At 35.2% G+C, this 16,154-nt stretch overlaps 1 protein-coding gene across 1 annotated transcript in view; it reads left to right on the top strand.

Moving 5' to 3' along the window:
* LOC135715568 (acetylcholine receptor subunit alpha-type acr-16-like) overlaps positions 1-16,140 on the top strand; it is a 50,976-nt gene extending 34,836 nt beyond the window's left edge. Inside the window, exons 3-4 of the mRNA XM_065238779.1 lie at positions 10,291-10,461; positions 12,325-16,140. Of these exons, the coding sequence (XP_065094851.1) occupies positions 10,291-10,461; positions 12,325-12,409 (256 nt within the window). The 3' untranslated portion in view covers positions 12,410-16,140. The remainder of the gene's footprint in view (positions 1-10,290; positions 10,462-12,324) is intronic.
* Positions 16,141-16,154: the final 14 nt, after the last annotated feature.

The raw sequence follows: 16,154 nt of genomic DNA on the forward strand, positions 1-16,154 counted from the left end.
GACAATCGAGCAGCATTCTAATATGGAGCTAGACAAGGACCAGTACAACGATTTAAGGCAGTAGATATCCGTGCTTGAAAGAGAATCACACCTAGGTCCTTAATTTCGCAGAAGCGCTCAATTTCAGTGCCTAACAAAACATGCTTGCACATAATAGTCTCTTTCTTTCGACAAAAAGAGATAACCTAGCATATGGACGGGTTCACCTCCATACGATTCAGAATACACCAATCACCAAAAACATTCAGCTGAGGTTGAAGGAAGCAACAGTCTTCAATTGAGTGAATTCGAAGGAAGAGTTTAAGGTCATCTGCGTAAGACTTCCAACAGGATGGGAAAACGCCGACGTCCACGGACCGTTGAAAAACGTGCAGCAGTGGAGACAGCAAACTGTCCAAGTACGTTTTGAGGAACGCCGATGGAATTCCGTCAGGACCCGGATTGTACGATGAATTGAGTTTCGAGGAAGCCCTGGAAAACATCTCGGGATTGATGTCAATTCTGCTCATGGTTTGGCCAGAGGTACGTAACTGGCAGCAAGTCGGGCATGGTCGTCACTCAGTCTCTCGTCCGTGAAGACACTAGCAAATTTTTCAGAAGAACAGTAGCTTGCGTTTAAATAAAAAGCATCCAAGTGCCAGGAGGAATGTGAATCAATTCGAATTTTTATAATTGACTATTGCGGGGTTGTCAACAAACTACGTAGCATTACGTCAGATTGTTGAGGAAAAACGTCCACTTTTAGTTTTATCAGTAGAAACTCATATTTTAGAAATTGAAGCATTTCATCAGTATAGTATTCCAGATTGGAAGGACTACGACGCTCGTGTATCGCGCCGCTTGAGTCAGCAAAAATTGGCTGACAAGGCTAAAAAACGGAGGAAGCAGAATATAGCACGTCCAAATATAGGTAACAACAATAGAAACAAAACATCCATAACAACAACAACAACAACAACAACAACAACAACAACAACAACAACAACAACAACAACAACAACAACAACAACAACAACAACAACAACAACAACAACAACAACAACAACAACAACAACAACAACAACAACAACAACAACAACAACAACAACAACAACAACAACAACAACAACAACAACAACAACAACAACAACAACAACAACAACAACAACAACAACAACAACAACAACAACAACAACAACAACAACAACAACAACAACAACAACAACAACAACAACAACAACAACAACAACAACAACAACAACAACAACAACAACAACAACAACAACAACAACAACAACAACAACAACAACAACAACAACAACAACAACAACAACAACAACAACAACAACAACAACAACAACAACAACAACAACAACAACAACAACAACAACAACAACAACAACAACAACAACAACAACAACAACAACAACAACAACAACAACAACAACAACAACAACAACAACAACAACAACAACAACAACAACAACAACAACAACAACAACAACAACAACAACAACAACAACAACAACAACAACAACAACAACAACAACAACAACAACAACAACAACAACAACAACAACAACAACAACAACAACAACAACAACAACAACAACAACAACAACAACAACAACAACAACAACAACAACAACAACAACAACAACAACAACAACAACAACAACAACAACAACAACAACAACAACAACAACAACAACAACAACAACAACAACAACAACAACAACAACAACAACAACAACAACAACAACAACAACAACAACAACAACAACAACAACAACAACAACAACAACAACAACAACAACAACAACAACAACAACAACAACAACAACAACAACAACAACAACAACAACAACAACAACAACAACAACAACAACAACAACAACAACAACAACAACAACAACAACAACAACAACAACAACAACAACAACAACAACAACAACAACAACAACAACAACAACAACAACAACAACAACAACAACAACAACAACAACAACAACAACAACAACAACAACAACAACAACAACAACAACAACAACAACAACAACAACAACAACAACAACAACAACAACAACAACAACAACAACAACAACAACAACAACAACAACAACAACAACAACAACAACAACAACAACAACAACAACAACAACAACAACAACAACAACAACAACAACAACAACAACAACAACAACAACAACAACAACAACAACAACAACAACAACAACAACAACAACAACAACAACAACAACAACAACAACAACAACAACAACAACAACAACAACAACAACAACAACAACAACAACAACAACAACAACAACAACAACAACAACAACAACAACAACAACAACAATTTTGATTTCAGTAAGAAGCTATCAAATATAAATTGAACTGTATAGATTGGCAACTTGTAATCCGTAGTCATGATGCAGAACATGCAATTGATGCATTGTATCACATTATTTATTCAGACAGTGCCCATGACGCAAAGAAAAAAGCTAATACAAAAGCACCAATATGGTACAATAGACAGATAATAAATCTTAGAAATAGAAAACAGAAAGCTTATAAAGCGTAGAAGAGAAATAAAAATGATGAAAATTTTACCTTTTATCTTACCATTTGTGAACAACTTAATTTAGAAACTGAAAATGCATATGAAGAGCACAATAGAAAGATTGAAACTAACATTAAGTGAGACCCAAAATCCCTTTTTAACTATGTTAAAGAAAGGCAAACATCCAAGAGCTTTCTATCAAAAATGCTATTAGACAGCAGGTTCGACAATACTCCTAGTCAGATTAGTAACTTATTTGCTGACTTCTTTCAGAACGTTTATACAATTCACGATGAGAATGAGTGAGATTATCAATATTGTTCGTAACTCCCCGAGCCAATGAAGAACATTGCAGTTGATAATTTAACTCTCAAGAAAATTTTACGTGCTCTTGAAACCTTGAATGCTTCAAAGGGTGCTGAACCGGATGGTTTACCACCTATTTTTTAAAGTTAGTTTCGAAGGAGCCTTTATTCTGGCTATTTAATTTATCCATGGAGTCAAGTGTGTTTCCTCCGATTTGGAAGGAATAATTTTTAATTCCCATTTTTAAAAGTGGTAAGAAGTCTGATGAAGAAAAAAATTACCGTGGAGTTGCTTTATTATCAAGCATTCCTAAATTATTCGAATCTATCATTAATGACAATGTATTCTTACAGATTGCAACTGTAATTACTAGCAGACAGCACGGGCTTGTTAAACGACGAACTACAGCTATCAACTTAATACATTTTGTGTCATATTGATTAAACTCAATGGATAAAGGAAATTATGTCGAAACGATATGCATTGATCTTTTTGTTTTTTTGATTAACGGCTTAGTGACTTGCAGTCAATTTAATTGTATGTAAGAAAGTTTAAACGTACTGAGAGGTTAGCACATCAGTAAGAGAATTGTGTGTGAATAAATTTACGAAAAAATCCAAGGGCACCGGTGAGATTCGAACCCACAATTCTAATTCAGTACACGGGTGCATTGCCAATTATACAACGGTGGTCGAAACGATATGTATTGATTTATTTTGTTTTTTTGATTTACGGCTTAGTGACTTGCAGTCAATTTCATTGTTTGTAAGAAAGTTTGAACGTACTGAGAGGTTAGCACATCAGTAAGAGAATTGTGTGTGAGAAAATTTATGAACAAATCCAAGGGCACCGGTGAGATTCGAACCCACAATTCTAATTCAGTACACGGGTGCATTGCCAATTATACAACGGTGGACCTATATGATCTATGGTTGTATTTGGCTAATGACATTTGAGTTTCGAATCCGTTTCCCACCCTTGTCTTTTTGCGCAAGCGTTCTACACAAGAATCGTATATTATCGACGATATGTGCTTGTACCGCAACCACTCAGTATCAGTCGATGTGAACAAACACAGCTCATTTTTGTTGTGCATCCTTACATACTGAAGTATTTCCAGTACAGTATGAAATTCAACAGTTGACCTGCCGGCCTCACCTCCGACCACAGGGCCGTAGTATATTGATTTAAGTAAAGCATTTGACAGAGTTGATATGCCTCTCTTGCTTTTTGAGCTATCCAAATTAGGCTTCAATCCTAAGCTACTGAAATGGATCGTGTCGTAATTATCACGGAGGACGCAAAAGGTTAGATTTGAAGGAAATCTGTCCATGTTAATGTTGTTAAAGGAAATCTGTCCATGTTAATCATGTTAATGTAACATATGGTGTGTCACAAAGTTCGCATATTGGTCCATTGCTGTTTATTATATTTGTCAACGATATAGAACATATTTTGAAATTAATTCATGATTCTGTATATGCTGATGGCATGAAACTATACATGGAGATATCTTAAGCACCAGATCTTCAAATATTTCAACATGAAATTGACGTTTTTACACATGGTGTTAGAAAAATTTGTTAAAACTAAATGTAAAAAAAATCAATTCTATATCGTTCACAAGAAAGCACCCTGTAATACACGACACAATTACTCTTGGCCAGAAAACAATCCAATGATGCTATCAAGTCAGGGACTTAGGTGTTATCCTTGACTCCAAGTTAACCTATAGTAACATTACCTACAAAGCAAGCAACATACTCGGGTTCATTAAAAGATTTAGTTTGCACTTCAATGATCCTTACACAATCGAAAAACTTAACGTTACATATATGAGGCCATTTCTCGAATATTTTAGCATAGTTTGGGCACCATATCATGATAGGGTTAACTACCCCATTTCCGGCCTATTAAGCACAACCCGCACTTAGTCTTTCTTAATCTATCGTAGTTTAGAACCAAACGGAATGCTATTAATACTGATGGCTTCTAAATTTATTTACCTTTCCGTACGTACCGTAAGATTTGATAAAGGGAAACAAATTGTTGAGATATTGTTAAGAGTCTAACACTATTTCTTGACGCCAAATTCGGCCTACGGATTCTAAACTCGGCCTAACGCATTGAAACGCCATTGAAACGCCAATGAATTCACTTCGGCCTATCGGATTCATTTGTTTTTGAGAATATTGGGTGCAAACATTCATGTCACGCGTTCTCATTGACTTCGTTTGGTAGCATTTGAACTAAAGTATCGTACAAAAAGCATAATTTACCTGTAAACGCCGAATTCGATATTTTCTGCTTGATAGGCCCAAAATGGGCGCTTAGGCAGAAGTAGTTCTCTACCCTACATACACACTACCAAAAAGTCATGTAAATTTTCGTGCCTCGAGACCGACACATGCAAGCGGCCCAAATTACATAAGAATCAGTTGAAAGAAACGAGAAAATAAATTTACTTCTCCTCAAACCGTCGTTAAGAGCGGACCACACGAACCAAGCCATATAGTGCGTCAAGTGTAGTGAAGCGAATTTTACAAACCGCGTGGGTTTGGATTGATTAAAAATTTCTGTATTTTCCTTTTAATTCGATAAATTAACAGTTTGTTCTTAGTGTAAATACTTGTAAATATTAAATAGAGTGATATACTTATTAGTGATAGTTAGTTTTTAAGGTGTAAATAGTAAAAAAAGAGAAAAAGTAGTTAGGCTAGGTTAAAATGTCATGCTTGGGTAAAACCAAGTACGGAAGACACACGGGAAGAAGGTCCCAACTTACCACCAGACAAAGGTAAGGAATGGTTGGAGATATCGTTACCTCTATCTGACAATGACCTCTTTGAGGGATTTCCGAAAGACGAAATGGAAACAAACACAGACGAACAAAGAACAAGGAAAAGACGAGACATATTGGGATAACAGCACTTTTTAGTAGGACGGATACAAAGGCACATTCCGATCCAGAGGTCCATTACGAAGCTTTTCGTATTGGTCTTTCGATAAATTAAGATCCAATATTAACGCAAGAGCTTCCGTCTCCGAATAGGGTACAAAGCCATTTTTGGATGATTGCATAGCCGAACCCATTTTCACGACTCTTGTCGGAGTTGTTTGCGTTGCCTGTTTTACAATGAACGCTGTATCTTCTTTACCATCCTCACGTAATTTCATTTGGGTTGCAAATGCAAGTTCATCTGTTGGGTAGTTAGACCGCATTGCAGACGTCTTGCGTCTCTTAACAACCTCCAAAGATTTCTTCCACGACGGGAAGATCCAGAAGTACAAGGGAAACGATCAACAGCTTTCTGTGGTAGTTTGAAGGGGCTATCGAGATAACCACGACTGCTTTCAAGCATAGTCCAGTTGTGGGTTTCCCACAGTTTTTTTTTAATATTTTCATGTCGCCTTCACAAAATGGTTGATTTCAGCTGCCACTTGGGTCCAGAGAAGTTTTTGACTGTTACGGCATTGATTATGTTTCAATGCCGTAACAGTCAAAAAGTTCTCTCGACACAACGTTTGATTTATCAATGTCGTTTCCCTTAAATTCTTTCCACAGTTTAAAAAGCTTTCGCCTGTCGATTTCAACTGAAATTTTATTTGATAACTTATAATTTAAACTATTTTTGAAATTGTCACAAACAAATAACTTCCATAGATTACTCAATTATATCATGAATTGGAAATTAACTCTGAATAACTTATTAACTACATGGTTGTACTTACTTTCATTGTTGAAAGACATGCTTTTCTCACTTTTGGGATCTGCTACGGAAATGTTGAAAAAATAACCTTCACATTTTCTAAGGGATATGCGTTTAATGCTGCAAAACCGATCAATGTGTGACCAAACATTGTTATATTATCACTGAGCCTACTTCGATTCAGTATTTGACAAATGCGCGCTGACACTGAACTACGGAACGACCTTTTAAAAATACAAAACAATCAACGAGGATACTAAAAGGGACAAATGTTTCAATGGAATTTGAGATCACTTTTGAACAAGCTTTCATCCTATTCAAGATTCACCTGCCGGATTTTGCCGGATTTTTGTCTGTGAGGGCACAAAATATGTAAAAAAAATTACTAAAGTTGTGAATAACTCAGTCTGTGTAATCGATACCTTTTGGACGTCTTGAACAAAGTTTTGTATTGTGATAAAATACATATATTTGTTGAACATTATAGTCTTCTAAAACCTATAGTTTTTTAAATATGTTATAAAAAGTGAAAAAAAATTAAATTTTGTTGAACAGTCATATTAAACGCTACGTATCTCAAAAACTAAGGAATATAGAGGATTTGGATGTTCAGCAAAGATTTTTGTAGTAAAATTATCTACAACTTTGCTCAAGACACCACATACCTACCTTGTAAATGTAAAAAGTTAGATTTTGCAGCGCCGCCTGTGGTGGAGTTCCGAACTAAAACCTTTCACTAGTCTTTGCGCCTTATTTTATGCAAAAACTCTTTTAAAGACACCATAGTGAAAAAACCGACATTGAAGGCGCAAATAAAAAAGTTCGTGATATTGAGCATTCAAACCACTGTGCGGTGTAGTGGTTAGCATCCATACCTCTCACGCCTAAGTCACGAGTTCAAATCTCACCCCCGGACAAGTCACGAATGACCCAAGAGCGTTAAAGTGACTATAATAATAATAAAAAAAAATTGAATCAGTTTAAAAGCAGTTCTTGTGGTTTGCTCTAAGAAAGTTTGGTTGGACGCGTTTTGCACTTCCATCTTATTTATTTATTTATTTATGACTAAACATCAACCAATGATGTAACCTAAACTAAACATGAAAAGTACTTAAATTAAACATCAATGAGTCAATAGTTATCTCGTTAAAAAGGGGACATTGCTAGACAAATTAAACTGATCTAGAAAAAAAAAACGAACTAAGCCTCCGGCGAAGCAACTGGCGAGTCAGCTCAAAGTCAAATAGTGCGGAGACTCTATTGAAGAGTCTCTGTAAACCACCGATTGCGCCGAACATGCTTTAATTAGTTTGCTGTATGGGCAGGCGCAGCATTTAATTATTCCGTAGGGCTCTGGGTTGAGCATTGATGTCAATTTTAGATTTAGATGAGCTCAAAAAGCGAAAAGAGTTCAACATGATTGCTTTTATAAACGATGTAATTTCGCAAAGAGTTAGCAGCCCAGAGATTTTGGAAAATATCATTTTTTATGCCCCCACTCGCTCACTGCGGTATATAAATTTGTTTGACATTTACAATTAATTAGCGGCGCCGGTGGTGTAGTGGTAAGCGTGATTACCTCTCACCCCAGTAGGCCTGGGTTCAATCCCAGTCAGCGCCGCCGGGATGTTCTGAGGCATAACATCTCTGATCACGCCTTCCTTCGGAAGGGAAGTACAGCTGTTGATCCCCGGTTCATGAGTTGATGAGTCGATAGGTAGGGTCCAGGTGTGGGAGCTGCCTCTCTGGCGTCGGTAGCATTGGTGCTCAGCACGGAAAACAAGATCGACGGAAAACAAATCAAGGGAAAAAAAAATTACAATTAAAGAACAGACTATGCCAAAAATAGCCCAGCGGTTCTACCCAGTGTAGATGAATTGCGATGGTTTTGAAAATATTCGGTACGGTCAACGTACGAGTGAAATGAACAAACGATTTCATTATACATCGATGAATATGAGGTTATTGATATTGATCACCGTTTGAGTTTCAAACCCAAAATTGTCAAAATCGGAAACGTTCCTCAAAAACGAAAAAATCAAATTCATTTTGCCATAAATGATTATTTTGAATATTATCGGTTGCAGATCCTAAAACCTCGATATTATTATTACTATTATCAATTCTGCAAAAGGAAATAATCTTCCATCGATCTGAGTGAAAAAAGCAACATAACACGTTCCACAACGGTATATTTGTGTGTAACGAAAATAATCATTTCACATTTGATACTCAAAATCATCCCCACCAAGATGATTATGAATATTGATATGACAATAGAACAGGCGATAATGAATACGTATCTTTGAATGAATAAAAAAGATTGTTGACTTCGAAACTCAGCGGTTGCCTTGATCAAGAGCATGTTATCAAGTCAAAATTCAAATTCATGCAGGTAGTTGGTTTATCTTTCAAGGTTGCCTCCATTTTCAGCTTATTTGAGTGTAGAAGAAATGATTTTTATCAGCACTGCTTGCTTATACAGTGAATTCGTTGACATAACAATGAATAAAAGTACACTTAAACAAACATTCTTCACGAGGCATCAATAATAAAATATAGATGTTATGCAAGTACTCGAAGTAAATAACAACTAGCGTTTAAGTAAAATTGCAAAACGGTCTACACTGGTTGATGACAAATAATTTAATAAATAATGTTGCTGCTTGTTTATCGCATTCTAGACCCACTGGTGGTGTTGCTATGTATTTTAAAAGAATCAGTTCAATTCAACCTTCGTACCAACGAAGTAACTGGTACTTGCACATTACAGTTGTGCATGGCATGAAGATGGATAATTCTCGCGTAACATTTGAAAAGGGCCTATCCTCGTTGATCGATTCTCTTCATCGACTTTCTCTTTGGTTTACCATGGCAACATAAACGAATTTCTCGTTAACAGCACAGCACAGTTCGACAGAAGATGATGTAAGCTTGCGCCTGAATCAACACACTGAAGGCAAATTCATTTGCAGGCGGGTTGTTCGCGAAAGAGGAAATCGAATAAGAGAATCGATCAACAATGATAGGCCATTTTCTCGTGTTGCGCGAGAATTATGGTGGTTTGTATCATTCTCCCAGTTCTAGTGATCAGCATTTTGATGAAGTTTTAGAAAACTGGCTCGAGACAACGTCAATATTAACAAGCATTTTGTAAAATTTACGTGCTGGAGTAAATTTTCGAAATATACTGTTTCCAATCTTCTTGAGAGGAGCGTGTATTTTCCATGACCGGTAATTTAGATGAATCTACAGCTGATATAAATAACGCTTTGAAAACGAGTACCAGATTAATAGTTGCGCAAAAGTTCGTTGCTTTGAAAAACTCGAACAACTGGTACAATTTGAATCTTTTGCGTCTTAAACGGAAAAACAACAAATGGTACAAAAAGTTTTGTAGATAATATAGTACCAATCATTGGAATAGGTACACATCAAAACAACAGCAAAGAGCTATGGTAATTTTGTAAATCTTTATTAAAGTCTTGTAATTGTATACAGTGGTCCATAGCATTAGAACAGTTAGAACAATTAATTGCATCTAAATTTAATGTTTTTTTTTGTCGACAATGTTTCATTGGTCGATGATCCTGCCGAAATAAAACATACGGCTAATAGTAATTGTAGATTTAAAGGTTTTCACCCAACTACATTACATAAACTTATTTTTTTTTCGAACGGCATTTGTGCGGATACAAAAAAAAAAGTAACATTCTTTTTTAATTGTAGGTTTTCTCGGCCCACTACTGTAGAAGAGCATCACTCTATGTCCGGATGCTCTCACAAGGATTTGCACTATATTCTGAAGGAATTGCAGTTCATAACGAATCGAATGAGGAAAGCAGATGAAGAAGCAGAATTGATCAGTGACTGGAAATTCGCCGCAATGGTTGTTGACAGGTAGTTTATACATGTTTATCGATGTTTCGAATGCTGAAAGTCACTAGGGTTTGAGTACTTATAAATGGGTTTAATTCAATTCATCGTTTTTGCACCATATAATAATGCCAGTTGGTATCCTTGTAATTGACTGTACTCAGCAAAAAGTGATCGAAAACATCGGACTCCTGTATTTTTTCATGTTCGCACAACTAGCATGTTATTCATCACATAAATTCTAAGGTCTCTTCTTTCTGCTCCTGTAAAACTAAAAATTGCTAAATATAATTTAGTTTTTGTAAAATGTTAGAAGATCAAACAACAAGTGCCAAATTGCAGAACGCAAGCAATGTAGCAGATTTTTCCAGCACAGCCTGGTCGGACTCAATCTCAGTACAATTGCGCACTTGATATTTCAGTAAGCAAACGTATTTTTCTGTTTACTGAGCGCTATTGCCATAATTCAGTGGTGCCAATGTTTGCAAAAATTAGCGGGATTTAAAAAAAGAGTCTAAATACAGTATGTACTTGCAATCAGAGGAGATAACGAGGCTTTTTAACAAACAAAAATTCACTATAAAGACGTATGGGCGGAAAATGTCGTGATTTTTTTCCCCATCTAATTTCTATGATATTTTGTACCTCTGCTTGTAATGAAAATTTCACGGACAAATAGCAAAATACAAATTTAATTTCAGGCTGTGCGCTCTCCGATTTTCCTGAAAACAATTGCATAATTGCTTGTTTTACTCAATCATTTGCATTTGAGCTAAGAATCGGCGAATAATTAAAAAATAACGTTATCGATTTTTTTCAACCAATCATAACTCAAAATGTCACTTGTATGTGTGAGACAAAATTGTTTGGAAAAAATAAGTAATTTTCAGACACGTTTTTTGTACAGGTTTTATATCAAAATATTAATTCTAGAAAAACTTACATGTACCCATGTAATATAGGAATGAGTGGCAGTTTTTTCAACGGACTGCAGAATACAAGCAAGTAATTTCAGAATGAATATTTTTGTATAGATTTTCTAGCCCAGTACACTTCTTCGAAGGGATGGTGGCTACCTTACATACATACATACATACATAGATTTTCTAGCCCAGTACACTAGGGAAACACATTTTTATTCAAAATTTAGCTAACATAAATATTTCATGATTTAAAGAAATCCCTCCATCTCATCATAATTTTATATAAAATCCTCTTGACCTCATCAAAGAATCACGATCCCCCAAATTTCTTCTAAAGATTTCAAAGAAACTCTTCTCAGCATCCACAGTATTCTCCCACAAATCCCCTAGGACTTCTCATTCAAAATAATTAAAATGCTGCCAGAGTTTTATTGGAAGTCTCTTTCCAGAATTCCCTGGCAATTATCCTTAGGTTTCTCAAGAAACCCTTTTCTGTATTGCCTTAGAATTCCGTTAAAAATCTGCTTAGAATTCCTTTAGAATTCTCCTCAGAATTAAAGCTATCCACAGAACTACTACTCTGGGAAATTTTAGTTGGGGTCCTAGAAAGAATTGGAAATCTCCGAGGACTTTATTTAGCAAAATGAGTAGACACCCTGCCTGCACGTAATAACTATTGATATTTCATCTTGAAATGAGCTCAGTTGATGATTAGCAAAACATTATTTGGAATCCATTGCTCTGTGTGGAGCAATGTTGATCATTTTAATCCCAACCATCTCTAGATGCACCGTAAAATTACATGAAATGCAAATTTTCGATCTAAGATACAGATGCTTAAGTGTCATATACCAATTGCCTTAGTTAATCAAAATTGTGAATTTGTGTATGTGTTTTGCCTTCTTCTATATTCGACATTATTTTGTTTTGACATTCTTATTAAAATTTGTTTGTTTTGTTTCAGATTCTGCCTTTTTGTATTCACGTTATTTACGATTATCGCTACAGTCACTGTGTTACTATCGGCTCCACACATAATAGTGCAATAATAACGAATTAAATTTTGATATAAGGACTTGTTATATAGGTGATCTATTAAAATTTATAAGATTTTTTAAAATGAAACATGTAAATCAAGTTAGAAGTTAATTAGATTATTAAAATAGATTTAAAAAAAAAACAAACGATCAGTTAAAAACTGCCGACAAATAATGATGAACGACAAAAAATCTAAAACATCATATGTAAACATCGGATGAATACGTATAGATAAAAAAGAAACGATAAAATGTATTTTTCTTAAAAACAGCAGATTTGACGGATTAATATCTTCTAATCGTAAGTCCTCAAGAGAACTCAAGCAACTGTTCCTGCAATCATTACCAAAGCACTATTGAGATACCGGTGAATAGCCTATTTCAGAGTCAGAAAAAGGATGTCTATTTTTGCATCTGCATCATGAAATACATTCCATCAGTGTTAAGTTCAACAGAAGTATCGTCACCGCAAAGATTCGAAGATTTAACCAATCATTCCAACAATAATGCTAGAATAAAATTATCGCGACAGGAAATGAATGACATAAGCACTATACTAGTAATGCAATGAATGAAAGGAATTAAATTCTTTCAAAATATAAAACAAAATATATATTGCTTTTTAAGACACACTCACACACAGATGTCGTATTATATACACACACAGACATTCCATAGTAAAACGATATAGTGGTTCACATAATTTGTAAAAATTTCTAGTTTTGTTCCTTATTGCAAAATATTAGACCTATATTTTATTTATTTTGTCATAAGGGTGACCATTTCCATGGTAGGGTGGTTCAAAAAACCGATTTTTTTCAGATATGACTCTTTTAAAAAAAATCATAACTTTTGAAACATTTGGTTTTAAAGATCAACATATCAATTGAACGGTAATTTAAAATATTTTTTTAGGAAAAAATATAATGATGTTTAGAAATTTGGATTTTTTTATTGAAAAACATTGACGGTATTTGATTTTTTTGGGATTCATGGTTTGTAGACAGAGGGCACAATATGTTTTTATATTTTTCCTTGAGGTTTTCGGTCTCTATGAATGTCATGGTAGTCTAGGATCAGAAATTGAAATAAGTATAGATAATGTGATATGTTACAGTCGATTTTTTGACCACCCTAACATAGAAATGGTCACCCTAATGACAAAAAAAACGGATCTACTATTTTGCAATAAGGAACAAAACTTTCAATTTTTACGAAATTATGAGAATCACTGTATCGCTTTGCTATGAAATGGCTGAGATATATGTATATAGAAAAGCCTGGTGGCATATATACAGTTGTTTTCGATTAAATAGCAGCGCATGCCGATTTTCATACAAAATGGTCAACTTTGACATGATGTAACATTGTTAACTTATGATCACTTGAGCTGAATCGTTCGCCAAAGAACTACAAATATGTTCAATTTTAGGATTACAAAATATTAAATTTTTGAAAGCACCTGCCGGAAAGTGAGACACCAGGTAAAATTGTTCAAAATAATAGCAGTACTAATAATTTTCAACAAATGTACATAATAGTTAAAAATGTTTAACATATTTGCAGCACGTAAATTTTTAAATAAAAAACTGCTATTATTTTGAACAATTTTACCTGGTGTCTCACTTTCCGGCAGGTGCTTCCAAAAATTTAGTATTTTGTTATCGTAAAATTGAACATATTTGCAGTTCTTTGGCGAAAGTTTCAGCTCAATTGATCATAAATTAACAAAGTTGAATCATGTCAAAGTTGACCATTTTGTATGAAAATCGGCATGCGCCGAGAAAAAATACAAAACTGAAATTGACCGCTTCAGATTTGAACCAAATTTGAAGCGGATGTTTATTTTGGTCTAACTTTTATGAATTCACATTTTTGTGCCAATCGAAGCACCCCTTGGCCTGGGGAGGATTTTCTATTTTTCGTGATTTTCAAGAAAGCACTACTTTCTTTTATCAATATCTTCGGAACAAACAAAGCTTGATTTACATTGTTGAATGTTTTTAAGAAAAAATTAGACAAGTAAACTTAATACAAATTCATTGTGTCTATGCAGTGTTGCCAATTTTTTTATATTTGCATTTAAAAACATAAACCATACTTTTTTTCGGAATGTGTACTTTCAGATTTCCATTCTGACATCACCATCGTGTTCCCCATCCTTTTTTTTTATATAAAAAACGCAACAAAATGTTATATGCGTATTTCCTGAGATACAGAATTTTGAATCAAAGAATTCCAAAAATTATGAGAAACTCTATTTTTTTCAATTTTATTTTCGAGCGCTCTTCTAAGTAAAACAACTAATTTTTCTCACCTATTGTTTCAAATATTTAAGAATGAAGAAAAAAACAGAAAGTTTCAAATATTTTTTTAAGCAAGAAAATATGAAATCAAAACTACATTGTTTCCAGTGTTGCCAAATTTTAAGATTACTTTTCCATCTTAAAACATTATTGGAATGTTTTGTGGATTTAATGTTTCGAGGATGCCGTCGGTCTCCGTTTCGCAATTTAGTGCCAATCACCGACAATCGAATGTACAGAGAGCAGCTTCCTCATATGTGTATGATATCGCACCCATCAACACAGATAGGCGGGAACCAACGACTTTACTTGTGGACAGTGATTATTAGCAAATTGATATGTTTCCTCTCTCAAACGCTCTCAATATCACGCGTAATATTGGAGCAAAATGTCATACAATTGATTTTACAAACTCCTTTGTTATTGCGAGACTATTCACAACGTGTAAAGTTGAAGCCTCGATTGAAGCTGGGAGTTGAATCGACGCAAAAATGATCCCGTTGCACCTCGTTTTTTAAGAAAGAGAAGGTTTACTAGTGCTATCTCTTTTTTTATCTTCATCGATGGCAGACACGAAGCGACTGCTACCAATCGTTATGGATGTTTCGGTTGCGTTCGGGTGTAGAGCAAAAATCATGAAACTCAATCTCACCACAGTTTGGAAAGATTTGCAGCTGCTGAGTTTTGTTAGCTTGATATTCTGAATTGCATCATCACAGCTTGCAATATCAACCGCAGTTGTGTGCTAGTTGATTTTTATCTACAAAAATCAAGCGTAATTTTGAGCTTTGATGAGATTTGATTTTTTTTTTAATTTTGTTAACACTGCTAGTGGATAAAAGTATTTGATTTAAATATTTGATTTGATAGCACCATTGCGTTCCACATACTTTTTACATAGAAGATGGATTAAACAACATAAGTTGAAAGTATAGGTGCCGTTGTATAGAGTTTTGGAAAAAAATATAAATTATGATAAAAAAGTGTTTATCCGCGTTATTCTAAAGCAAAAATGGTAATCGTATTAGAAAGCTCGCAAATAACAACTGTGGTACTGCATTTAGAAAACTAAGTTGAGGGCCAGCGTGAGCGGCGCCGGTGGTATAGTGGTAAGCGTAATAACCTCTCACCCCAGCAGGCCAGGGTTCAATCCTAGTCGGCGCCACCGGAATGTTCTGAGGCATAACATCTCTGATCATGCCTTTCTTCGGAAGGGAAGTAAAGCCGTTGGTCTCCGGTTCATGACTTGATGGGTCGATAGTTAGGGTCCAGGTGTGGGAGTTGCCTCCCTGGTGTCAAACAAATCAAAGAAAAAAAAAAGAGGGCCAGCGTGATGTTCCACTAGTGACGTAATAAATCCAATATAATAAGAAAGACGGCTTCAATCAATTCATAATAAAATCAGTTTCAAGTACCGTTAAACGGGGTATCTTTGATAATGCGGGTAACTT

This window comes from Ochlerotatus camptorhynchus, unplaced genomic scaffold, assembly GCF_037179485.1.
Source record: "Ochlerotatus camptorhynchus isolate MF236.1 unplaced genomic scaffold, CSIRO-AGI_Acam_v1.1 ptg000953l, whole genome shotgun sequence".
NCBI lineage: Eukaryota > Metazoa > Arthropoda > Insecta > Diptera > Culicidae > Ochlerotatus > Ochlerotatus camptorhynchus.